The following is a 25,105-nucleotide window of genomic DNA, read 5'->3' on the forward strand; positions in this document are numbered from 1 at the left end:
GTCCTGGCCTTTTGGAAGCAGAGATCATGACAGAAAGATGTAAGTCCAATTCCCAGTGGGAGTATTTTTTTAAGCGAGTGTAAGGCTCACCTGGTATCCACGGGGACGCCACTCAGCCTGTTCTGACCTCTTACGACCTCAAACCTTTCCCTGGAGTCTACTTGACTGGAGACTGGGCCTGAAACACAGGATTGGTAGAGTTTAACTCCCTATTGTCTCTGTGTGCTTGAACCCCTTCTTCCCGGGAGTCCAACCCTTCCCTTTGATCCACAGCTCACCTTGTTTACTTGGATAGTGTGCTCTCCGTCCTGCTTTCAGCGCAGGGGCGCTTTGATTGATGCGGGCTCGTTGCTGCCTAGTTACTTCACTGGCAAGAGTCCGACAGGTAAGTATAATGAGTCTTTTGAACAGTTCTCTAACTTCGTTCCTTTCCTTCCTTAGATGATGGCCGGCGTCCGGGGATGGCGACGTGCTGCTGAGATGAGTAGCACTGAAGGTGAGTGAGAGGGTGATGCGACCCTTTCGTATTTGTATTGAATGGAGATCTTTTTCTGTGTCTTTTAGGTGCAGCGAAGTTTTCAGCATGGATGCCAGTTATGAAGAAGAAATGTGGTGAGTAAGCACGCTATGCGGCGCCTCTAGATGTTTCCACGCTAACCTGAAGTGCCTTTTCCTTCTTGCAGATGGATGGGAAGTTCCAGAGACCGAGTTCCCCCAGGCGGCTGGGATTCAGGTAAGCGTTTGAAGCTCGTGCAGTCTTTAAAAATAAGCGAAGATTTGCTAAATGCTTACTAATGCCTTTTTTCTGTTATATACCAAAAAACCCCAACAGTCACGGACTGGTCTAAATCCGGATTGCCTTAGGCCCAGAAGGTTTTTGGCTTCCAGGAAGGATTGAATTTGGGTAAATGCTACTCCATCTAGTATTTTAAGTAGGAATGAGGCCATGGTGATGGGGCGATAGTTGGTGGGGATAACATGGTTAACATAATATCAGGAATCTATACCAAAAGAAGGTTCTCTGTGCATGTGAGACGCTACCTGGAATACTGTTTTGGTCGCCATTTCATTGGCCTGATAAGTGCGCAAACTCCAGCCCTTAATGGCCTGAGTAGCCATACACTGTTTTACAAGGACTTGGTTCTTTCTGTTGAAAAATTGCCAATTTTCACATGAAATGAGACCCAGGAGTTTCCCAAGGAAGAGGGTGATAGAAATAAGACGCAAGTTGGCTGGACATGTAGGGTCTGCTGAATGTTTTGTGAGGAGGGGCGCGCAAGGGAGTGCTAGAGGGATGTGGGGAAAGAACCAGTAGCAAAAGAGTGGTTACAGAAATCAGCAAGTGCAGGAGCAAGAGAGTCAATGTTGTCCTTGATAGTTCTGTAGGAGCAAGGGGAAACCTGTTTGGATGAGACCTGTGGGGAACACTTACCAGCCCAACAGAAATCCCTGCATCACAAAACTGCATTTTAGCAGTTACAGAAATAATGGCTGCGCTGTGGCTGCTGAGCACATATTTCTTTGCATCAAAACTGCGTTTTTAGCAGTTACAGAAAACATGGCTGCGCTGCGTCTGCTGAGCACATATGGGGCGAGATGGAGCAGAGACACCCCGAGAATGGCTGCATTTATTTTCTTCTTGTGCACCCAAAAAGAGAAGGATTCCAAGGCAGAATGGCTCTGCGCTGCAATGCTGTCAGCACAAAACTTCAAACTGCAAAAGAAAATGTTCTGCATTTAAAACAACCTTGCACTAGTGCTATTTCCATCTTTAAACATCACACAATTTGGTTCCACTAACACACAGCCATGCCCATCTATATTCTGGCTGAACGGCATTGGTGTGCCAAATAAAGTCTATGAAAAGCAGGAATTATATTTCAGGTCACATTCAACATTTACTTTGGAAACATATAAACACACAGAGCACTTCAAAAGAAAGCTCTTTCTCCATGGCTATGTGTCAATTACAAAGAAAACAATTTCCAGCATCTTTCTGTACTCTGAAATTGACCTGATCTGAAAGAGCTTTTAGAAAATGAATGTCCACGAAACCGCGTTTGTGAAGTAAACCTAAACTGAGAAGCACATGTGTAAATCCACTTTTGCAAAAGCTGTGAAAGGATACTTTGAAAGCTAAAATGTGAAATCATCTCAAAACTCGCACAAACACTATTTTATGTGTGGGGATATGATTTGGTTTAAATACATAATATATTTATTTACAAAAAGACTGGCTTTTGTGAAAGAAAGGGAAAAAAAGAAATGTTTAAAAGCAGCAGAAGCAGTGTTTCCTGGGCAGGCACTTCTAAGACTTCCAGCCCCCTGGGAAACGAAGTCCCTTTACAAATGTGAAAGGACCAAGGTGTGGGAATTTGCGACCTCGTCAGACTGGCCGGCACTTTTGCAGCCAGGGACAATGGATCAAGGAGAACTGGCCCTGTCACAAGGAAGTGTGAATTCCTTTTGACACTTTTCCTCAGCTTCCACTGCCTGGGATGAAAGAGCGTCATGGTAACCCTGTTGTTCCACTGACCAAGGGAACAACGTTTGGCTGGGGGGTTGGAAAGACTGCCCACTTTTGGGAACAAAGCCAGCCCACTTGATTTAAAAGACTGTTTATATTAAGAAATTTATTTCAGTAATCTGAATAAGCAATAATGTGAAATTATGATGGGTTTTAATCTAATTTTTGTATCAGTAAGAAGAGACTATGTGGGTTATCCTCGCATGTGGGGGACGTGGACGGCATGAAAGAGGCATTTCTGAAGAAAACGTACATGTATACATTTAATGGAAATATGCCTGACATTGATAGGCTCATGTGTAGCCATTTGTAGAATTTTAGGTGAAATGTTGTCCCTAGAAATGGCAAAAGATTGCTAGAAGGGCAAAGCATCATTGCACAGACTCGGGGTTTAAAATTACATTCTTTGTAGAATATGGGATCTGACTATCTGATTTTCAGGGGTATAACAATTATAAATATAAATGTTTTGTTTCATAACTGCTTTGGGTAAAAGTGACTGTGGTATAACAAGGCACATCATAAAAACACCCACACTAAAACAGACGTCACTTCCCGGGCTCCAATCCGCCTGCAGGGGGGGTGGTGATATCCTCAGCATGACCTATCCTATCTTAGAGGTATGTCCAGGGTATTTCCACCCACATAGTAAAAATCCTCTGATTTTAAACTTGTTATAAAAAGGAGGAGGTGGCATAGAGTCAGCACATTCAAAATCTCGAGATCCAGAAATTTAAAATTCGCCCTGCAAGATTCCAGACTCCAGTGCCAGGCCAGGGGTAGCTGCTCCAGATCCATGCAGAACTTCCTAACCAGGCAGAACCTCCTATCGAGAACAAAACCCTACAAAATCCCAATAATTCAGGGAGAAAGGGGGAAAGGCTGCTGACCCTTTGGGAGAATCCATTGACCAGACCTGTCCTTGCCAAAATGATGCACCCCGATGTCCACTGTGACCAGACCCCGGTTCCCCCACTGTTCCCTAAACGGAGAGTCCCGTTAATGTGCAGTGACCATATCCTTGTTCCGCTATCCAGAGACCTGGTTAGCTGTCCAAACTACCCAATTCCAGTACATTTTGTAAGTATCACCCTTCCTCAGAACCAAAAAGCTGCATACATCGTTCTGTTACCTTGCAATTTGTCCAATCCTATAAGTACCCTAGTAACTTCTTAAATTGTCAGAATCCTCTGTGTATCCTGGCCTTAGAAAAATATGTGTTAGTCTCCATGTGTAGCGTGATTCTTTCCAATCATTTCAGTCCTTTGTGGAAGTCCTTAGTTCTTCCCCTATAAAGAATTCCATACTGTCACCCATCAAGAGTCACCCTTTCACTTTAGTATCTACCATACCTGTTATGTACCTTTGTACCTCATCAGCAAAACCGATTTTCGATTCTGTCTGTTTAGCTCATTTCTGAAGTTGTTCGCTTATTTTAAACCTGTGAAAACTAAGAAATTGCAATTTTACCACGTGCGATTCTTGCTGCACTGTTTTTCCTTCCCAATGTCAATGTTCTCACCTGTATGCATGTTGTTTAGTACCTTGCAGCTTGTACGTTTTCTTGCTTATTTAGTACAGCCACACACATCCCTGTCTTATCCCTGCAACCGCACATGTAAAATAACTATTCAGTAATTCTGAGTGCCATTTTGCTCATTTTTCAAGGGTTCAATCTGATTTTGGCCTCCCATTAAGGGGTTATAGGTCATATTTTCAATCTAATTATTCCCTGGTATACCTGACTTCTTGCTACTCCTCTCCAACCACACAAAGCTTGGCTAACAGGGGTTTGAGGGAGTGTTGCAAGGGGAATGCACAACCGTGGTGCCATTTAAAACTATTACCCAAAAAGTAATCTTGCTTTCATTCATTTGTGCATTGATGTGTCTGATGTTAGAAAGTTAAATTAAGTGTATCCTATCATTTTACTGTGTAATTATCACCACACTGGTGATTGCTGCCCTATATTGAATCTGTTTGATTTTCACTTGAATTTTTAAAATAAATAAATCTTTCATTGTTTCACACCGGCCTGGTTCATGGTCCACTGCTACAAAGGGTGTACGTCAAGAAGGGCGTGAGACGGGTTGGCTGTCTTCTGAAAGCTGAATCTGAAATAAATAAACTTGGAAGCGTTTTCATTGTGCGCCACATCCCTGACCAGTAGAAAGAGTCCTTGTCTGGAGTGTGCCGTATCCTTAAATCCATGACAGACCTTTATAAAGTGTACAACTTTGGTGACCTCATCCAGTGTGACAGGGGAGAAGGAGGAGAGAGAGAGAGAGAGAGAGAGAGAGAGAGAGAGAGAGAGGGAGAGGAAGAAGGAGAGGGAGAGGGAGAGAGAGAGGCAGAAGGAGTGTGGGGGCCCGTAGGAGGCAAGGGAGTGAGGGAGGTGCTGGGGGGAGAGGGTAACAAAGGTGCTCACGATGTCCAGCGTTTTTGTGGTGAAGTGTGTGACCAGTGCATTGCAGAGGGCCTGGGATGGAAGAGGGGAGGAGGAGATTGCGGAAGGGTTGGCTAGTTACCTGCAGAGTATAAAGAGTTCAGCTCTGTTGTTGGATGCACCCCAATATTTGTGCCCGGATGTGGGCCCTTTTCTTGCCACAGATGGAGAGTCTGTACTGCCTTTGGAGAAGGCGGTAGGCTAGTTCATCAGAGCATGAGCCTGAGGTTTTCCACTTCCGTTCGGCAGCTCTGCACTTGCGTTTCAGGGCTGCAAGTTCGAAGTCTTACCAGGTATTACACTTGGAGGCAGGTTTCAGGCAGATCCTCATGACTGGGGCAAGAATGTCCAGAGTGTTAGTGAAGGCCAGATGGAGGTTGCTGAGAGCAGAGTCAGAGGTAGAGTCTGGAGTGGGCGTAGGGGTTGAGGGGTGAAGGTGTATGTGAAGGTAGCAGCTGAGACTCGATTCATCGGATTGATGTTTGTGAACGAGGTTGCCTGGACTGGAGGAGGTGCGGTCAGAGGCCCGAGGGCCCAGTTAAGGGGAGAGGAGAGAGTGGTCTGACCAGTAAAGAGGTGTGATTAATGGGGGGGCGGGAAGAGTGAAAGATCAGAGTGGATGAAGGCATCAAGAGTGTGTCCTGCCGTGTGAGTAGGACCAGAAGGGAGAATGGAGAGGGAGAGCGAGATGCAGAGGACAAGGAAGAGAGTGGATGCTATGATAGCGGAGTCCAAGTGGATGTTGAAGTCGCCCAGAGGAGGTTGAGAGGAGCAGATATCACCCATTCAGAGAGGAAGAGGGTGGTAACGCCCAGGGGCCTGTAGATTGTGGCAATGGTCAGAGAAGAGGAGGGAGAGATGACCAACTTGCAAACCAGACTCTCAAAGGAGGAGTAGGACTGGGTGGCTATAAGGGAGGAAGAAGCCCTCTCAGGGAATATTAGGGCAAACCCACCGCAAGCACGGTTAGGTTGTGGCTTGGAAATTATCTTGTAGCCACTGGGGAGAAGGGAGTCAAAAGCATTGACTGAGCTGGCACTGAACCAAGTAAGAGCGAGGATGTTGAGGTCAATGTTTATAAGAAGGAGGCAGACAACGGTGGAATGTTTGTTGGCTGAGCGGCCATAAGTATGGCCACATGGAAGAAGCCTCCGGCTTTGAAAGTTTTCCGAGTAGAACAGGGGCATGGTGCACCAGTCGGAGGGGGAGGCACAGAGAGAGTGGTTGGGGGAGAGGCATGTGAGAGAAGGAAGTTAATGAGGGACGGCAGGAGCCGGTCAAAGGGAAGGAGGTTGGGTAGAGGTCCCTGAACCAAGATAGTGCCAATGTGGTAGACATTAATGATACAGCTGGATGATGAAAAGCCCACCAAGCGGGCTTGCCACTTGGAGCCACCATTAATGGGAGAGGATGTGAAAAGAGAGTGTAGAGATGAGGAGTCCAAAGATCAGGGGAGGGTACAGAGAAGAGGATATCGCTGAAGACCTGTCTGGAAGTTGCATGGACATAGGTATCTGCAAGAGGTAGGCCAGGGTTGGTGGTCAGAATGTCTTTTGTGTGCCTTTTCCTTCCAGACTTCGTAAGAGAGGGGGGTAGGTGATAGTGTAGCAGTACGAGAAGATAGGAGAGATGATAAGTGCAATCAGGGTGGCAGATGGTAGATGAGGATAGAGGAGTGGCAAGAAAGAACACATTACATGTCTTTCTAAGCGTGACATATCTATACCTGCCTACATACAAAGACAAAGGAGACACTTACAGCATCTCCAATTGGGTCATGGATATGTGTTCAATGAAAAAAGGGGCCTTAGCCATTGAATTCAGAGAACAGACATCTAGAACAGCCTACGGCAAAACCGTGCTGTGGATGGTGTCTGTAGCATACCTCATGGTTCGATGTAGTAGGAACCAAAGCATAAATCAGGGTCTTTAAATTAAATCCGAAAAAAGGACACCTTGCACGACCCGAAATAAAGCAAAAGTTTTGCTTGGCGTTATGTATGAGTAGTTCTGGTGCGCTAGGCAACCAGCATCCGGTTGCGCATGTAAAGTGGCTGCTGTCACGTGTGAGGACTTGTCTGCAAAGACGTGTTACCCATGAAGTAGCCGAAACAATGCTGCGAGCTAGATGTATATCCACTTACATGCAGTGGAAAATACAAGACACTCAAGCTTGATTGCTAGTCTCCCACAGGCATGGTTGGATAATTCCGAATTAGTTGTGATAGAACCTCAAAGCCTTATTAATTTTACAACAGCAAAATGGTATGCAGTGATAAAATCGCGGCAAAAATGTCACCTGTACAAAAAAACCATGGCAAAAATGCTGTGGTTTGACCTGTTAAAGGTGTATCCCATTACACCATTTAAGGGGGGCAGGGGATGCAATGGGTCCGGGGGTTGCAGGGGTGTCCCCTGCATCCTTTACATAGATTGCAGCGTCAAAACCACTGTCTTTTTGCCGCAATATTTTGTGTCCACTGCCATTTTTGTCACTATTTTAACACATGGAACCCACCAAAATGCACTAATTAGCAGATGTGACAATACTACTCATCAACACATGAAGTAAAAGAGCATCTCTGAACTAACATAAATTCTCTTCATGAAAAAACGGACAATTAGGAGTAATGCCCGTTAAACATACATAAATACACTTATAATGTGAACCTGAGATATAGAAGAGGAACAAATCAATGTGATACATACATCATATATAAATGGTTCAGAGGTAAGTTTCCAGTGTATACATGTAACACAAAACAATGAAGATAGGCTAAACATTTTTGAATACATACATATCATAATAGCCCTAAATTCTGTAATACACATGATTTCTTGAGCCCCCATTTTTCAAAGACAGAGTCAGTGTTGATTCATATAAAGCCAGCCAGTGTTGCTTTTGTAAACGATGGAAATAATTATTTAAATATTACAAAACATTTTTTAACATAATGGCAAAATTACATAATGAAAAATAATCTGATGAAACATTACTCATGCATGGAACAGAAAAGAAAGCCAAAGATCAAGAGATCAAAAACAATAGGGGAACAAGGGCATTACAACAACCCCAAGGGCTGCCACTCCTGTTGATTTAGCCCAGATTTGTAACTATCTAGAGTATACATCCACTATTGCTGTCTCCATGCTAAAAGCAGTCCAGTGCTTCTTTTATACACTCCAAGGTCCTTATCAATCACCCAACATACCATATCGTCCTCGCTATGTTTCATCAATAAAAAATGTTCCACTAAGGGAGCCGAGGAAGTTTTAGTTCTGATTTTGGAATGGTGCTCGGTTATTCTGGTTCTGATTTGTCTAGAAGTCTTGACCACATAGATTTTGAGGCATGGGCATTGTATTACATAAATCACATTCATGCTTTTGCAGGTACTATAAAAATTAAAATGACATTCTCTGTGAATGACTTAAAAATTCAATTTAACAAAAGTGAACTTACGGGCAGCACACCCTGCACACGGATACTGTCCCTTAACGTGGGACAGTCCTAAATATGTCCTCAAATTATGAGAGGGTTTGGCCATTACCCTATCAGTGCTGACTAAATGTTGCTTGAGGTTTTTTACTCTTTTGAATGCAAAAAGGAGGTTCCATTTCAGGATTGTTCAAATGAATCACATGCCAATTTTTTAAAATAATTATTTTCATGGCATTCCTGTGCGGGCTTAAAGAGGTGACACAAACAGTTCTAGAGGTCTTTGTTTTATTGTCAGATTTCTCCAAAAGGGTGGCTCTTTCTAAGTTCCTCACTCTCTTTTTTAAATTGTCTTAGGGTGTGGCTGGGATAGCCTCTACTCACAAATCTGTCATAGACCTTATCAGCTTCTTTTTTGAAATCTTGAACAAGCGTGCAGTTTTTCCTGATACGGAGAAATTGACTAAAATGAAAATTTTCCCTGAGGGCTTTTGGATGGTAACCCTGGTAATGTAAAATTGTGTTTCAGGGAGTGGGTTTTCTATGAAGACTCACCCTTAATGTGCCCTCTATTGCCTTAATCTCCAGACCTAAAAACGGAATACATACAGTGATTTTGGCCAAAGTGAACCGTAAGTTACGGTTAAGGTCATTAATCCAGTTGTAGAATTCCTAAATGGTAGCTTGGCATCCCAAATGAGTAACATATCATCGATATCTTTTTGAAGAAGCGTATAGCTGGCAGCAAAGGAGCGGCGATATTCAAAAATGAAGAACTCCTCGAATTTAGCCATATATTAGGTAGCCACATTGGGGGCAAAAGATAACCCCATGGCTGTCACCTTTGTTTGAAAGTAAAATTGGCGCCACCTACAACAGCTCCAGTATGTAATCAGTGGGGAATTGTTAGGTTGAATTCTGCTGTCTAGGTAATCGCTACATAGCCGCAAGGCCTCACCTTGAGGGATGTTGGAATATAAAGATTCAACATTTATAGTAACCAATAAATCACAAGAGGGGTCAAAAGAGAGGCCTTCAATAATACTGATGACATCTCTGGCATCTGTCAAGAAGGTTGGTGTCAACTGCTAAAGGTTTCAGAAAGAAATCAATAAACGACCTAACATTCCCAAACAGAGTCCCTGCGATCGTGGCCCTCATACTTTCAAGCTTAGACCATGCCAACGCCTTGAAGTTGGGTTCCAATGCATTACAGCTAAGAAAGCTTCCTCCTTGTATTAGGCCCTAGAGAGCACATCTCACCCGCCCTCGGCATCCTTCACTGGCTTTCGATCGGGCGACAATCCACCTTCAAGGCAATCTGCATCACCCACTGAGCATCACCCACTGAGCATTCCACAACATAGGACCGGAATACCTACAGCATAAACCTACACAATTCAGGCCTAACAGAAACCTCAGTCAGGGGCAGCACTTCTCATCATTCCATTGACAAAATCACGAAGAATAGGGGGCTCCTCTTTATCAGTCCAAGCACCCACCATATGGAACTCGATTCCATTAACCATAGGTCACCTAGAACATCACCTCACCATCAGGAAGGCTCTCAAAACTGGTCTCCTTTCTATAGCCTGACAGACTCCATCTCAGACCCATCTCTTGGATGAATTATTCCTCACCCCCTGACTGGAATTCTGGGGCACCTAAGGAGTCGACAGGGGGGGGGGTTGCATTACCCCTCCCACACACTGAATGCATCTCTGCCAAACTATCATATGCTTTGCACGACCTTTTACAAGGTGTCCCTCTTTCTTAACTGTAACGTCAAGCACGCCATCACAATGAAACATAGCTGCACCCCACCAGGGCATTGCCCACTCACTTTCATTCTTCTCAACAAACACTACTTGATTCACGCGCCCAAAACAAACATCACCTCTAATTGAATACAGCCGAGACCCATGCAGAATTCGGACCAGCCGTTTAAATACTATAACCCTTCTGACTCTCCTAATCCCTTAACAATTTGTCACCGGACCCATTCTCTCGCCTGATAACTATGGGCTGTTGCTAGGGACCTAGCCACACTCTACCCACCTTCGTGCTGGCTAAAAATGCACAGACTCATTTTAGAAATCCCTTCTTCAACTCTCACATCTCAACTACGGTCCTCTGAAGGGCAATTATTCCCACAGTGCTTCGAGGCCATACCAATGACAGTAGGTGCTATACAAATGCCATACAACATAACATAACTGCAGAATATATTGCAGCATACTCAGGGCTAAAAGTCTAAAAAAATATGTTTTTAAAAAAAGGCGAGGGGTCGAACGTACGCAATGGGAAATGACGCAACAAGTAGAGAGCACATTCTTAAATGAAATATGCAAACGTCTATCAGTTTGGCTTTCCCTGATGAAGAAAGTGCACAGGACAAATATTTTCCTATAACATTAATTGCTATGTATAAAAGGTGCCCACCTTTGATTTCTAAGAACTCGTAACAAGACATGTCCAGTACAGCAGAATATAAATAGAAGAAATTTTACAGGTCGGTCCTGAGCAATTTGCGTGGTCTTGTAACTAGGTGTCTGACTTCCCAGGTGTGCGACCTGGGATCGAATTCCTGCCAGCGCCCCGTTTTACATGTTTTAATTACTTGAAAAAAAAAAACATAGAGGGGTCAGTGTCCAACCCCTGAAAAAAGAGGGGGTGGAGGGAGTGGTCCATCTACTTGTGCCCTGACTATACTAGAGACAATTCATGTCCTACAGTTTGTGCTAGAAATTCCAAGTGTTTAGCTTAGAACCATAAATTCGCACACATTACTGCAGTAAACAAATCATATACTAATCTACCTCAAACTAATGTAGAATGCTATAGCTTACTGCAATATGGCACAGGGCAAACCGTAGACTATGTGTGGAAGGGAAAATTTATGGGGATCCATTTATCATTCAAACTTGGGTTCAACTTGAACTTTTTATTAAAGTGCATGGACTTCAACTCTACCAAGACTTAGCACAAGCTACTTTACAAAAAAGGAAGCGTCTCTGAGTGGTCACGTACTGGCAGAGAACCAGAAAAGTCAGGTACCAAAGGATATTCCCAACCGGGCTCCGGTTCGAATGAAAAGGGCAGCAATATACGATTGCAAAGGAAGAAGATATGGACGATCTCATGAGAGAAGAAAGGGTTGGGGCGACGATGCAGAGGGAAATCCTTCTGGACACTCAGGAGATGGGGACGATACGAAGGGAGAGCGTTGGAGATCAGTGCAGCCTCGTCCAAAGGGCCAAAACAGAGAGACAAAAGTGACAGATCCTAAATGAGGGGCATACATAAACGAGGAAAATCGATGACCACACTCTTCAACGGTTAAGACTACCTAGGTTTTGAGGGGGGTGCAGGTGGCCATACAAAGGGGGGGCTGGATGACAACTGAGGTTGAATCTCTCAGGGGACATACATCCAGGAGTGGAAGCATGTAAGAAACATACATACTTATGCAAGGGAACCGGGGGTGGGGTGGGATGGATCCCAATTTCCCTGGGAATAACAAACTCGGTGAGCCACTGTGACGGATTATGGTGGGAGTTAAGGTTGAAGTTCAGGGAATGTTATAAATTGGAGTGGTGGGGTGAGGTCTGGATGTGAGAAAAGTTACGGTTGTTGATACGTATAGCGTAGGTGCTGACATCAAAAGTCTTGGCGGGCATGGAGGCTGGTTAGAGGGTATGCAACACAAGTATGGCTGACTTAACATTTATTACGTTAAATGTTCAGGGGCTAAACTCTCCTAATTATGAGAAGGCTCTCTGAACTGCAAGCCTTGGTGGTCTGGGTGCAAGAAACCCACTTACTCCCGGGGAATGAACATAGGCTGAAACATAGAGCCTTCCCAACACAATTCCTAGCTTCAAGTGGAACTAAAAAGAGGGGAGTAGGCATTCTTATAGCTAAGGGGGTAAGTTTCGAGAAGCAATTTGTCAAAAAAGACCCAGAGGGTAGATATCTGATCCTGGGAGGGACACTGATGGGTCATCAAGTCACCATGGTGGCAATGTATGCCCCTAATGATAAACAGGATGGGTTTTTATTGGGGCCGATACCGAAGATTGCAGAATGGGGCAGATCCTTATAGTGGGAGATTTCAATTGTGTAATGGAAGCCCCAATGGACATAACTCTCCCAGCGACCCCCAACGACAACGTGAACAGACAGGCCCTGGGCCAGTTACTTAAGGACCTACAATTAATAGAGACCTGTTGTTTTTTCCGCCCCCAAGAAAAAGCCTACACCCATTTCTCAGCTGCGCATAAAGGTTTCTCCTGAATCGATATGATCCTGGTTTCTGACACAGTTATCCCACAAGTCACTGGGTTGGACATAGGAGTATGATGCATGCCGGACCACATTCCGGTCTCTTTGACAATGGAAATGCAGACCCCGTTCTCACAGACCCGCAAACCATGGCTCCTAAACAAACTACTCTTAAAAGATCAGGCCCTTAGATCGGACATAGAATTAGCATTAAGGAATTACTTTAAAGTAAATATCACGCCCGGGGTTAACTGGGGAACAATATGGGATGCAAGCAAGGCGGTAGTGCGAAGCGAATTTATTGCGCACACTGCAAACTTCCTGAAGAGAAAAGGGAGGGAGAGGCAGGAATTAGAAACAAAAGTAAAAACCTTGGAGACCATTATAGGGACAAAAGGTCACAAAAAGCATGACGGGAACTCAAACAAACCAGGGCCGCAGTAGAGGACCACTATGCAGGTGAATCGGCACAGCTCCTTCTTCGGACAAAACAGATGTACTACATAAAAGGGGACAAGGTTAATCACTTTTTAGCAGCTAAACTAAAGAAAGAGAGTCTGTAGCCATATCAATCAACTCAAACACCCGGGGGAGGTATGGAAAGGGGGGAAAAAAGGGATATCTGAGGTTATGCATACATACTACTCAAATCATTTGAAAGGGGATAATCTACAAAGGGAGGCACAAGCAAAATTCTTGCCTCAAGTGGAGGTTCCGCAAATTACACAAGAGGATAGGCAAATGCTGGAGGCACCAATATCGGACGAGGGGGTACGGGGGGGTTATTAAGGCCTTGAAAGGGATCAAGTCTTCAGGTCAAGATGGCCTCCGTAATGATTATTACAAAACATTCCAGAGTATTCTGGTGGGTCCGTTAACAAACCTCTTCAATTATATAAGGGATATTGGTTACATCACCTGGTACATGGATCCGGCTACCACAGTGCTTTTATTAAAACCGCGTAGAGACCTAACTGAATGCACACGCTACTGCCCTATTTCATTGTTAAATGGGGATGCAAAGATTTATTCCACCATCCTGGCACAGAGACTGGCTAACGTCCTCCCGAAAATCATTCACCCAGACCAAGTAGGCTTTGTAAAAGGGCGTCAAACCTATGACAACATCCGGAGGGCTATAAACATCACTGAATGGGGAAGAAGGACTGGACAACGCATGTCGGTGTTGGCATTAGACGCCCCCAGAGCCTTTGATATCCTGGATTGGGGCTTCCTACAGTTAACCCTCGAGAAATTTGGATGTGGGCCTGTCTTTTCCTGCATGATCTTGGCAATTATAGGAACCCGACCACAAGACTAATGATTCATGGGCAACTCACCGACAGCATCCCAGTTCGCAAAGGAACTAGGCAAGGGTGCCCACTCTCTCCGTTGATCTTTGCCATGTTCATGGAGCACCTGGCACAAATGGCCCAGACAGCACAAGGTATACAAGGGGTGGAGGTGGGATTGTGTGCACCCCAGAAAATAGCCCTTTATGCGGACGATATTCTACTGTTCCTAAAAGACACGCCACATTCACTCCCCAAGGCCATTAGATTACTAGACAAATTTGCGGGGGTCTCAGGGTTTCACATAAATTACCCCAAATCCAAGGCACTCAACGTCAGTGAAGAGCCAGAGCAGGCGAATGAATGGGAGAGCCGATATCCCCTAACATGGTAACGAAAGTCCATTGCCTACCTAGGAATACACTTAACACCCACTTATTAGAGGCTATATGGGGCAAATGTCCCGGGGTTACTGAAAACCCTGTTAGAAGACCTCAAAAGATGGAACATGCAGGAACTGTCCTGGTCAGCACGTATAGCAGCCATTAAGATGACCCTTCTCCCCAGGTTCTTATATGTAATTGGAGCACTCCCGCTGCGGATCCCAAACCCAGCAAACAAAAACCTACAAAAGACAGTCATGACCTTCATTTGGAAAGGGAAGAAACCCAGGGTCCCAAGGAAGGTCCTTTTTCGGCCACAAGCAATTGGGGGTTTGGGGGTACCAGAATTCCGTAGATACTTGTGGGCAGCATAGGTGGCACTAATGCTACAATGGGTTTCCCGGGAGAACCAGAATCGAGGGGTACCTCTGGAAAGGGAAGGAACTGGGGCCCCCCTAAAAGGTCTGGGGTTCTTGGGTATGAGACATAGAAGGAGAGAGAGAACACTTTTGGAAACGACTAAAGCCACTCTGTGGTACTGGGACAAGGCATTACGGGGTAAGAAGATAAAGATAGGAGGAGGCCCACTAATGCCAATGGCCCACAACCCAGACTTTACACCAGGCATGCAGCCCCATTTTTGGTCCAGTTGGGAAGGAGGGCGAACACTGACACTGGGGGAATTATACTCAGACGGGGCACCCCTGACGTTCGAAGGATGCAAAGGGAAATTTCAGATACCGGAGACTGAACGATATCATTACACCCAAATTAGGCATTGGATCACGAACACAAAAGTGAAAGAGAGCATCCTGGGAACTGGTAGGGCTGGAACTCACACTAAAGGAGGGGGGCCTGAAAAGGGGGTATCAAGAATATATTGATTACTCAGCGGGGCGGACCCAGAAGAATCCCTACCATATATGAGGAAATGGGAGGAAGATGTGGGAAAACCGATATCCTTAGAGACCTGGGGACAAATATGGCGACGGGCTGCGAAAAGTTCTAAATAGGTCTCAATCAAAGAAGCGGCAAATAAGCTATGTCTAACATGGTATATGACACCACAATGCATACACTCTATTAACTCGAGTTACTCCTCACTTTGTTGGCAGGCTGTGGGGGCTGTGAGAGTTGAACCATACGTGGTGGGCTTGCCCGCTGGCAGAGACCTACTGGAAAAAAATCCAGAGTCACATCAAAGGAGCGGTGGGGATGCAGCTCCCCATGGACCCAACAGTGGTACTACTGGGGGAGACAGTTGACGGCAGTTATGCAAGTACTGGGAACAGAGCCACGCTTATAACCCACATGTCGAGCGCAGCCGGAATCAACCTAGCACACATGTGGAAGAGTAAACAAGGCCCGGTAGCGGCCATGTGGCGGGTAAGGCTGCGGGGAGTTATGGCCATGGAGAAGGTGACCACATTGGCATATGGCTCGTATCCCAAATACTTGAACACGTGGATCCCCCTACACAAGTTTTTAAACCCAGAATCCTAAGTATTGTCTCCATCCTGTGACCAAGCAAGACTGGTAAAGACAACTGGACCCTGCATAGCACCTAACTACCAGTAAAGACAACTCGACCCTGCATAGCACTTAACCGTACAAGCACAACTTCTCAACACCGAACACTGACAAGACTAACAGAGAAAATAGGGGGCAGGGAGGTGATTGTTTAACAGTTACACCCAAGAGCCTACATTTGAACGCAATGAAAACTGTAAAGAAAAAGTTTTAAACTGCTATAGTTGTTATCATAAATATGTTTGTAACTGCGCTCTTGAGATGAAAATAAAAATAAAGTTGTAAAGTGCATGGAGTGCACGATCAAAGCATGGATATTAGCATTGTTTATTATTTTACTAAAATGACTGAAAAACTCTGGATGGAACATCCAAACTGCAACGTCACTTTATACCTATACCACAGTGTCTGAAGCGGCACGGAAAAAGGCAAATAAAATGTATGCGCGAGGAAAATGGCGGGCGAATGCGCCAGTGAAAGTGGCATGGCGGGCGCCGCCCCTTAGTGGGGGCTGCCCAGCCGACCTCCTCCCCACGATGCCAATAGGTCAGGGGGCGGGAAGGGGAGAGGAACATGTTAGCCCGCCCCCGGAAGCGTGCGAAAAGTGAGGGGCGGGGAACCGAGGGAGAAGCCGGCCCCATAAAGGCACGGGCTTGCGAAAACACCATCACATTCTCCCTCGGTTTCCCACCTCACCTGATCGTGGTTTCGTTTGCCGTGATAGTTTCCGGATTTGTCGGCGATCTGAAGGAAGGGGCCCGCTTCGTTTCGTTTCCAGGAGGTTTGCTGAGGAGATTCCAGGAAGTTCCAGTGGCAGCGGTATTCGGTTCCCGAATAAGCGTGTCGAGGTAATGCAAAACAAGGTCTTAGCGGGCGAATGTAGGGTGTGTTATGGCAGCGGGTCGAGTGCGGGATTTACATTTAGTAAACGAACTGTTGGCCGTCGCGACCGGCATAACAAGATTGGGGTGCGGCTGTGTGTGTTTTCTTGTTTTGGTCGTCACGAAAAGATGAAATAATGTGTTATAAGTTGTATGTTAGCCGCCGCGTCACGTAGGCGATTAATAGAAAAATAAAGTAACTTGATGGGAACTAATAATAAGTGGGTTGGATGGCAGCTAGGGGACGAACGTAAGGAAATAGGGCCGGAGAAAGGGTAGTATCAGCTTCTTATCAGCAGGGAGGACGCCGGGCACGGGGAAGGCAGAACGGGATTTTTATTATTATTTTTTTTTTTTGAACGAGGGCGGCGTGGGGGTGGGGAGGATTGAGGCGGAATATAGAGGAGGCTAACCTGAGTTCATTAGAGAAAAGCATGGTTGGCCGCCGCGTCGATAGAGAAAAGGGCGCGTTTTCATTGTTTGGCTGTCGCGCCACGTTGCTAAATTGCACGCTGTATTTTAACACTGTAATTCACCCGATGGCTGCCACGTCGCATCAAAGGGAAGGTTAGGTATTGCTCGAGGGGCAGGATTGGATTGCGAAAGCGTTTTCTTTGTTTTGGCCGCCGCGCCATGTTCCACGGGGGGGGGTTTGCCGACCCTGGCGTGTATGTCGCCATGGTGACATAATTATATTTAATGGTGCATGTTTGTAATTTATGAGGTGATCTTTGGTTTGGGCCGCCGCCCTATGTCCCGTCAATGGGAGGGGACACGAGGGGCGGGATTGAGTGGGGAAAGCGTTTCTTTGTTTGGCCGCCCCGCCTTGTTCCACGATGGGGGGGGGGGATGTGCCGACCCTGGCGTGTATGTCGCCATGGTGACATAATTATATTTAATGGTGCATATTTGTAATTTATGAGGTGATCTTTGGTTTGGGCCGCCGCGCCATGTCCCGTCAATGGGATGGGACACGAGGGGCGGGATTGAGTGGGGAAAGCGTTTCTTTGTTTGGCCGCCACGCCATGTTCCGTGGATGGGACGGGCCCCTTGCCCGTATGTCGCCACGTGTCCATAATAAGATTGAATGCAGCATGCTCGTAATGTTAGGATGCGATCCTTTTAGTTGGCGGAAAGGTCGGAGAGCATAGGTCTCGAGCGCGACCACAAGTGAGCCTTTAGGGAACTCGCATGTGCATTTTATGATGGGAATATTGTTTGGGCCGCCGTACCACGTTCATCAATGGGATGGAACTGTTGCGGGGGGTAGCACGGAAGAGAGGGTGGACTGTTTTGTGCTCTGGGCCAAGGGGGCGGGCAAATCAAGATCATGGCTGGCAGGGCACCTTAGCGCAGTGGCATTTCATAGCCAGCTGGCAGGCCAGCATGACCCAACGAAGGACTTTCTGGTAAGAGCTGCACTGAAAGGTTGGGACAGGGGCAGGGGGGCCACGGTACCAACCTCACCAACCTCAGTGAGGAGACCCATTGATTTTGAGCCATTACAGAAGGTCATGACAGCAACTACAGGGGTGTGCTACTCGCAATACGAAAGCACCATGTTTAAAGCATGCTTCGCATGGACCTTTTTTGGGGCCCTACGGATTAGTGAGTTAGTGGCGAAAGAAAAGAATGACCAGAGCTTCAGAGCCCTACTATGGGGAGATGTATGCCATAAGGGGGGGGATATCGGTCACCATCAGGATATCTAAAACAGACCAGCAGGCCAAGGGATGCGAGCTAGTGTTGGCCAGACTGGGACAGGAAGCGTTTTGCCCAGTCGAAAATACGACAGCATATTTTGCGATCAGGGGGGGTGAGCCGGGGTATTTGTTCCGACACGAGGACAGAATCCCACTTACCCAGTTCCAATTCAGGAGTGTCTTGGAGGGGGCCCTGGCAAGTTCTGGCGTGGATCCAGGGCAATATTCGACCCACTCGTTCCGCATAGGTGCAGCAACGACGGCAAGCAGGGAAGGCCTGGGGGAGGACAGGGTCAAAAAGATAGGGTGATGGATATCCGACAAAAACAAATTATATGTGCGATAACCAGGCCAATGCAGCCCGGGGGTGGGGGGGTAGGGTTCCATATGGTGCCATGGGCACCAAATAGGCCACATACCCAATATGACCACTCATGTCTCCACAGAAACCAACAGGGTATGGGTCGTGGCCCACTCCTTCGTGGCCAGGGCAGCTGCCAGAGCACGGACGGCGTTTTAGGACGGTAACCTGGGCCTCCGGAATACACAGATCAATTGGATCGCCAAGGGAGGCTTAAAAAGCACGTTCTTATGGGAGACATTGGAACAGACGGCTCAGAAACACCCTTCGCCCGACATTATCTTGTTACATATAGGGGGAAATGATCTTGTGACAAAAGGAAGGAAGGATTTGACAGAGCTATTAAGAACTTTACTAACCAGAATAGGGAGGACCTTCAGGGAGTGCGAGGTGTTGTGGTCTGAGATAATTCCAAGGCAGGAATGGAGGGGTGCGCTACGCCACAGGGCCATAGAGGAGGGGAGGAGGAAAACCAACAGCCGTATGGGGGGTTTCCTAAAAAGTAGGGGGATGGTATGGATTAGGCACCCCCTCATTACCTTAAAAGTACCTGGTTATTTCGAGAAGGACAAAACGCACCTGTCCGAAGTGGCCACCGCAATAATGTCCTTAGAATGGAGGACGGCGCTAAAAAACGCGGGATGCACGTGATGGGGTACAGATCGTGAGGGTGTGGGTGGAGGGGGGGATAAGGGGGAGGCCTTTTCTCCTCTTGCTACCCCCCCCACACCCCGCTTCCCCCCCCCAACCCCCCATCGCCCAAACATCCTCACAAATGAAAGAAAGGGGAGGCGGGGGGGCATGCTAAAACAGAACAATTGCTAAACTAAAGAGGGGAGTGCCCTGTGCAGGCTGGGGGGAACTCTCCGCCGCCGGCAGCCAGCAGAGAGTCTTGGAGGTGTCACAGGTCAATCCCTTTAACGAAGCACTGGCAGACCCATAGGGGAATGATCAGCCAACAGATTAGATGTACAGCGCCCCAGTAATAGGCTCGGGGGAGGCCCTGGGAAAAAGGGGAGGGATGTAGGGGACTTGGGAGCCAATTCCAAGCCCAAAATTGCGGGGGGGGGGTAACGAATAACAAACTCACAAACAAGGCCATCAAGGGAAGTCGGTTTGGGGGGGGGAACAAGAGGAGACTACGGGGGGTCAGGTAACGGTGACAAAATAACAGCAAGGGGAAGTCTTCACGAAGGAGGGGGGCATGAGGGGGAGGGAGGTGGGGGATCCAAGAAAGGGCGGCAAGGCGAATAGAGGGAACAGGGGGAGGAAGCCAGTACCAAGCCACTTGTGGTGGTGCCGGTATAGGAACCTGAACACTAGCGAGGCACCGCGTGGCTGCCGGTTTTATCTAGACCCAGACCCAGGACACGGGTTAAGTGTCAGGGTAGGAGGGGGGCAGGGCATTCCCAATAAAGACCTAGAGCAAAAGGAGGGGCACATGGAAACACGGTCATGGGAAATCTACAAATGGCCGGGGGTAGAGAGTGGTTATTAGCAAGGGCCGGGCTCAACCTGAGGCGTCCACCTGACGAGGACGGTAAGGGGGAGTGGGGGAGGGCAAGGGATACCTAGGTAGCCGCACACTGAGTAGTATACCGGTGGCGATGAATTACGGATCGCCTGTAAGATAACTCCAAGACTTTATGCAAATAAAGCTGCTGAGGCATTTTAATCTTCCAACTTTACGAAGTGTCTGAGTTGTTTTTGTTTCAACATGTGATGTATGACATGTGCCGGGTTGCATGTGGGGAGGAAAGGGGGGGAGCAAGGGGCCAGGACATGGAGGAGGGGGGGGGAGGACGAGGCACTGGGATGCCCACGCTATGGCAGGCGAACGCGCCAGTGAAAGTGGCATGGCGGGTGCCGCCCCTTAGTGGGGGCTGCCCAGCCGACCTCCTCCCCACGATGCCAATAGGTCAGGGGGCGGGAAGGGGAGAGGAACACGTTAGCCCGCCCCCGGAAGCGCGCGAAAAGTGAGGGGCGGGACGGGGAACCGAGGGAGAAGCCGGCCCCATAAAGGCACGGGCTTGCGAAAACACCATCACATTCTCCCTCGGTTTCCCGCCTCACCTGATCGTGGTTTCGTTTCCCACCCACCGTTCCAAAAAACAAAATGTTTGTAATGAATTGTCTTTTGTTTTACAGGTCGCCCAGCGCAGTTACATTGCGATCCCTTTAACGAAGCACTGGCAGACCCATAGGGGAATGATCAGCCAACAGATTAGATGTACGGCGCCCCAAGAGTAATAGGCTCGGGGGAGGCCCTGGGAAAAAGGGTAGGGATGTAGGGGACTTGGGAGCCAATTCCAAGCCCAAAATTGCGGGGGGGGGGTAACGAATAACAAACTCACAAACAAGGCCATCAAGGGAAGTCAGTTGGGGGGGGAACAAGAGGAGACTACGGGGGGTCAGGTAACGGTGACAAAATAACAGCAAGGGGAAGTCTTCACGAAGGAGGGGGCATGAGGGGGAGGGAGGTGGGGGATCCAAGAAAGGGCGGCAAGGCGAATAGAGGGAACACGGGGGAGGAAGCCAGTACCAAGGAAAGGGAGGGGGGCAAGGACCAAAAGCTGGGGGACAGGAGACGGGGTACGGAAGAACAGGGCTGGGAAGTCTGCATCTGGGGGGAAAGGGAGCCAGGACATGGAGGGGCAGAAATGACAGGGAGGGGGGGCATGGCGGGACTCAAAAAACGGTGGACCTGGGGAAGGGAGGAGCAAGTTTGGGAAAGGAAGGAAGAAGGGATAGGGTACCCGGAAGAAACATTACGCTGGCAGGGGGGCACTGGGTCCGACTTCGCAGGGAGGCCTTGGGGGAGAGGGAACTGGGAAGTTCTTAGGGGCTCGGCAAGACGGAAGGGAGACCTGGGGGGCAGCATAGCATAGATAGGATAGGGCTTCCAGTACAGGCGGCAATTGGGGGACGAAGAGGGGGGTAGAGTAGAAAGGACTCAAAATAGACGGGCATCGCAAAGCGATGACCATCTAGGCAGGCAGAAAGGTGTGGGCCAGCACCGGAGGGCGGTGTCGGCCTTAACAACGGATGTGGGATATGTGTAACGTTGGGGCACTTGTGGTGGTGCCGGTATAGGAACCTGAACACTAGCGAGGCACCGCGTGGCTGCCGGTTTTATCTAGACCCAGACCCAGGACACGGGTTAAGTGTCAGGGTAGGAGGGGGCGGCAGGGCATTCCCAATAAAGACCTAGAGCAAAAGGAGGGGCACATGGAAACACGGTCATGGGAAATCTACAAAAGGCCGGGGGTAGAGAGTGGTTATTAGCAAGGGCCGGGCTCAACCTGAGGCGTCCACCGGACGAGGACGGTAAGGGGAGGGGGGGGGGGCAAGGGATACCTAGGTAGCTGCACACTGAGTAGTATACCGGTGGCGGTGAATTACGGATCGCCTTTAAGATAACTCCAAAACTTTATGCAAATAAAGCTGCTGAGGCATTTTAATCTTCCAACTTTACGAAGTGTCTGTTTCAACATGTGATGTATGACATGTGCCGGGTTGCATGTGGGGAGGAAAGGGGGGGGAGCAAGGGGCAAGGACATGGAGGAGGGGGGAATACGAGGCACTGAGATGCCCACGCTAAGGCTGTCAATCGTTTGGGCGCAAGCAAATCATTTATTGTACGCAGCGTCGAAGTGGGATGAAAGTGTGCAGTCTCCGTAATACATGTCTGAATGGCGGCCCCGGCCAAACGAGTGCAGGATTTGCAAGTATTATGTGTACAAACCGCCTGTTTGTGTGCAGCGCCTGCGAGCCTTCTTGTCTAAAGTCATGCTACATGTGCATGAAGGTAGATAAGCTCTTAGTCAGACCCACCTTCTCCGGGGCGGGGCTTCCTCCGGGTGCAGAGAAACAGCGGCTGGCAACGAGCAGCGTGGAAGCGGGTGGTGGAGTTGGAGCCAGAGCTGCTAGGCGACACTTTCTACTTTCTCCTCCGGGGCAGATCGCACCGTGAAACGGACGCAGGGGGCCTCGGCAGCCAATGCTGTGCCGCCCCATATGACCCAGGAGGAGCCAGTTTCCACTGTTGTATAGCCCGGCCCATCCCTGGGTCACGATGCTCCTTGGTACCAACAACCCGTGCATGTTGTGCCTCTGGGTGGAATATGTCTTCCGGGAAGTGCACCTGCAGCGTCAGCACACGTTGTACACCCGGGACACTTTAGAACTGCGCGACAGGGTGAGGTTAAAACCGCCCACAAGGGAGGTGCCAGGCCCAGGCACTCTTTACAGCACTCTCTGCCACTGTCAGTCAGCTCCAAAGAAGGAGGAGCTAAAGGGGTGTCCCATGCTGCCACGGAAGATAAGAAGCGCTCCCCCGCAGCTGAGTCAGTCCAGCACTGAGGCAATTGCGACAGGAGCGCGTGCAGAGTTCCTTCTCTCACTCCTAGCCAGCCGCAGCCATCATCACGAAAAACGAAGTGATCGCTCGAGTTCCTCTCACTGCCGCTTCAGCCATGACAATACACTTTTATAGCGAGTTATTCAAAACCCACCTAGGCGTTGCCAAGTAGGATCACAACAGCGTACCCGTTATCAGCCACACGTTTCACTGTCTGTTCAACCCCCTCGGCCACGGTGCGATGTACTTAAATATTGGCGTACGTTATCTCTAATACGCTTAGATGCCACGTGGCTACATGCCACGTGTGCCACCAAGAGTTAGACTTGGCTTTTCACTTTTGCATGCTGTGTCGCTTAGTTTTGTTTTTTTATTTATCAGTCTGGCCCTGCAAGTACCATCATGGAAAGTGAAAAGTCAGGACTGGCTCAAGGTGTCAAGCATGAAAAGAGGCACTTGGCGGGCAATTTATGTCATTTATTCACTGGAGGAACAATACGTGTATTTTCGTCCTGCATTACACAGGGAATCATTGTAAGTTCTGCCCACTCGAGCACTGTGATGGAGCTGCATGGTTATGCGAGGGAAGTGCCAACGAACAGTGTATGCGTTGATCTTTTCTCCCAGTCATTAACCCCTTTCCCCTGGTGTTCGCTCAACGTAACAGAACTCTCATGTTTGCCTATGCCACGAGTGAGTAGCTATTGTATAATAATCAGGTCACAGGCAGCTTGTAGCAACAGACTTTATTTAGCTTGAACGCATGCAGCAACTGGTATTAAGGGGCTATTAAATATTCAAGGGCTGCTTGGGAATAGGAGGCAGTCTCTAGGGACCCAGCCTTGTTCTCCGGGCCTTGTGGCTGTCTGGGGATCCTTAATAAGGTCGAGCACCAGTAGTACGTCTGCTCCGTGTTACTGGCACCTTGCAATGTGTGTTTACAGCTTCGTTGCTCGGTGCGCTTCCGGGCCAGATCTTGTGCCGCCGCAGTCGCGCGCGCTTTCTACAGTAGCTCTTATGGTCCTGTTTTTTGCTCTAAAATTAGAGTAAAATTAGGGTGGATGAGCTATTTACACATGACAGGGGCAAACTTCAGAGCCCTGCCTACTGCACTTGCACATGGTGGTCCCGACGGGCACATGGAATGCGTTCCCCCCTAGTTATTATTGGGCACTGCACGGGCCCCAAGCGAGCCACAATATATATATATATGTATATATATATATATATATTCAATGAAAAAACTTTGTTGAAAGGGACGTTATGGTTGTGTTGCGCTACTAAAAACCTATCAAATTCAGTAAAAAAACTTTGTTAAAGGGACGTTATGGTTCAAAGTAAAACCGAAAACCCCCTGAAATTCGGCAGTTATGGTAAGATAAGCAACTATAACTCGCGCCACCGTGCACTGCTAACACTAACACCCAGGACATCAAAGAAGACTACACAAATGTCTTTGATGACATCACTGATGACATCACATGGCTGGCTCTCCCTTTTTTTTCCTTTACTGACATATCTAAGCCACATAGTTTTCTTCAGTAACAGTCAGGAAGTAAAAATTGAAAAGGTACTATATTTGTAGACTTAGGGTCAAGTCATATCATATGAAACATATATATAGCAGAAGACACAGGCTTGAAAGAGAGCAATCCTTTCTGTGCATGAAGATAATAATTAAAGTTATCAGCACTTTCTCATAGTTTTATTTTTATTACTATACCTTCCCTGTATATGCTCATATTTGTATACATTGTACTCACACTCCTTTCCTTAGGGTTCACTGATATCATTTGATACACATACATACAGTAAGTAGCAGCTTTGAAACAGAGCAATCATTTCTCTGCATAAAGATAATCAGTTAGGTTATGAACTCTTTCTGCTACTACTTCTGCT

The 25,105-nt window shown here is 47.6% G+C and overlaps 1 protein-coding gene across 1 annotated transcript in view; it reads right to left on the minus strand.

Moving 5' to 3' along the window:
- FAM210B (family with sequence similarity 210 member B) overlaps positions 1–23,304 on the minus strand; it is a 359,807-nt gene extending 336,503 nt beyond the window's left edge. Inside the window, exon 1 of the mRNA XM_069651122.1 lies at positions 22,681–23,304. Coding sequence (XP_069507223.1) covers positions 22,681–22,950 — 270 coding nt within the window. The 5' untranslated portion in view covers positions 22,951–23,304. The remainder of the gene's footprint in view (positions 1–22,680) is intronic.
- Between the last annotated feature and the right edge of the window lie 1,801 nt (positions 23,305–25,105).

The sequence above is a fragment of the Ambystoma mexicanum genome, chromosome 3p (genome assembly GCF_040938575.1).
Source record: "Ambystoma mexicanum isolate Mex_15411 chromosome 3p, UKY_AmexF1_1, whole genome shotgun sequence".
Classification (NCBI taxonomy): domain Eukaryota; kingdom Metazoa; phylum Chordata; class Amphibia; order Caudata; family Ambystomatidae; genus Ambystoma; species Ambystoma mexicanum.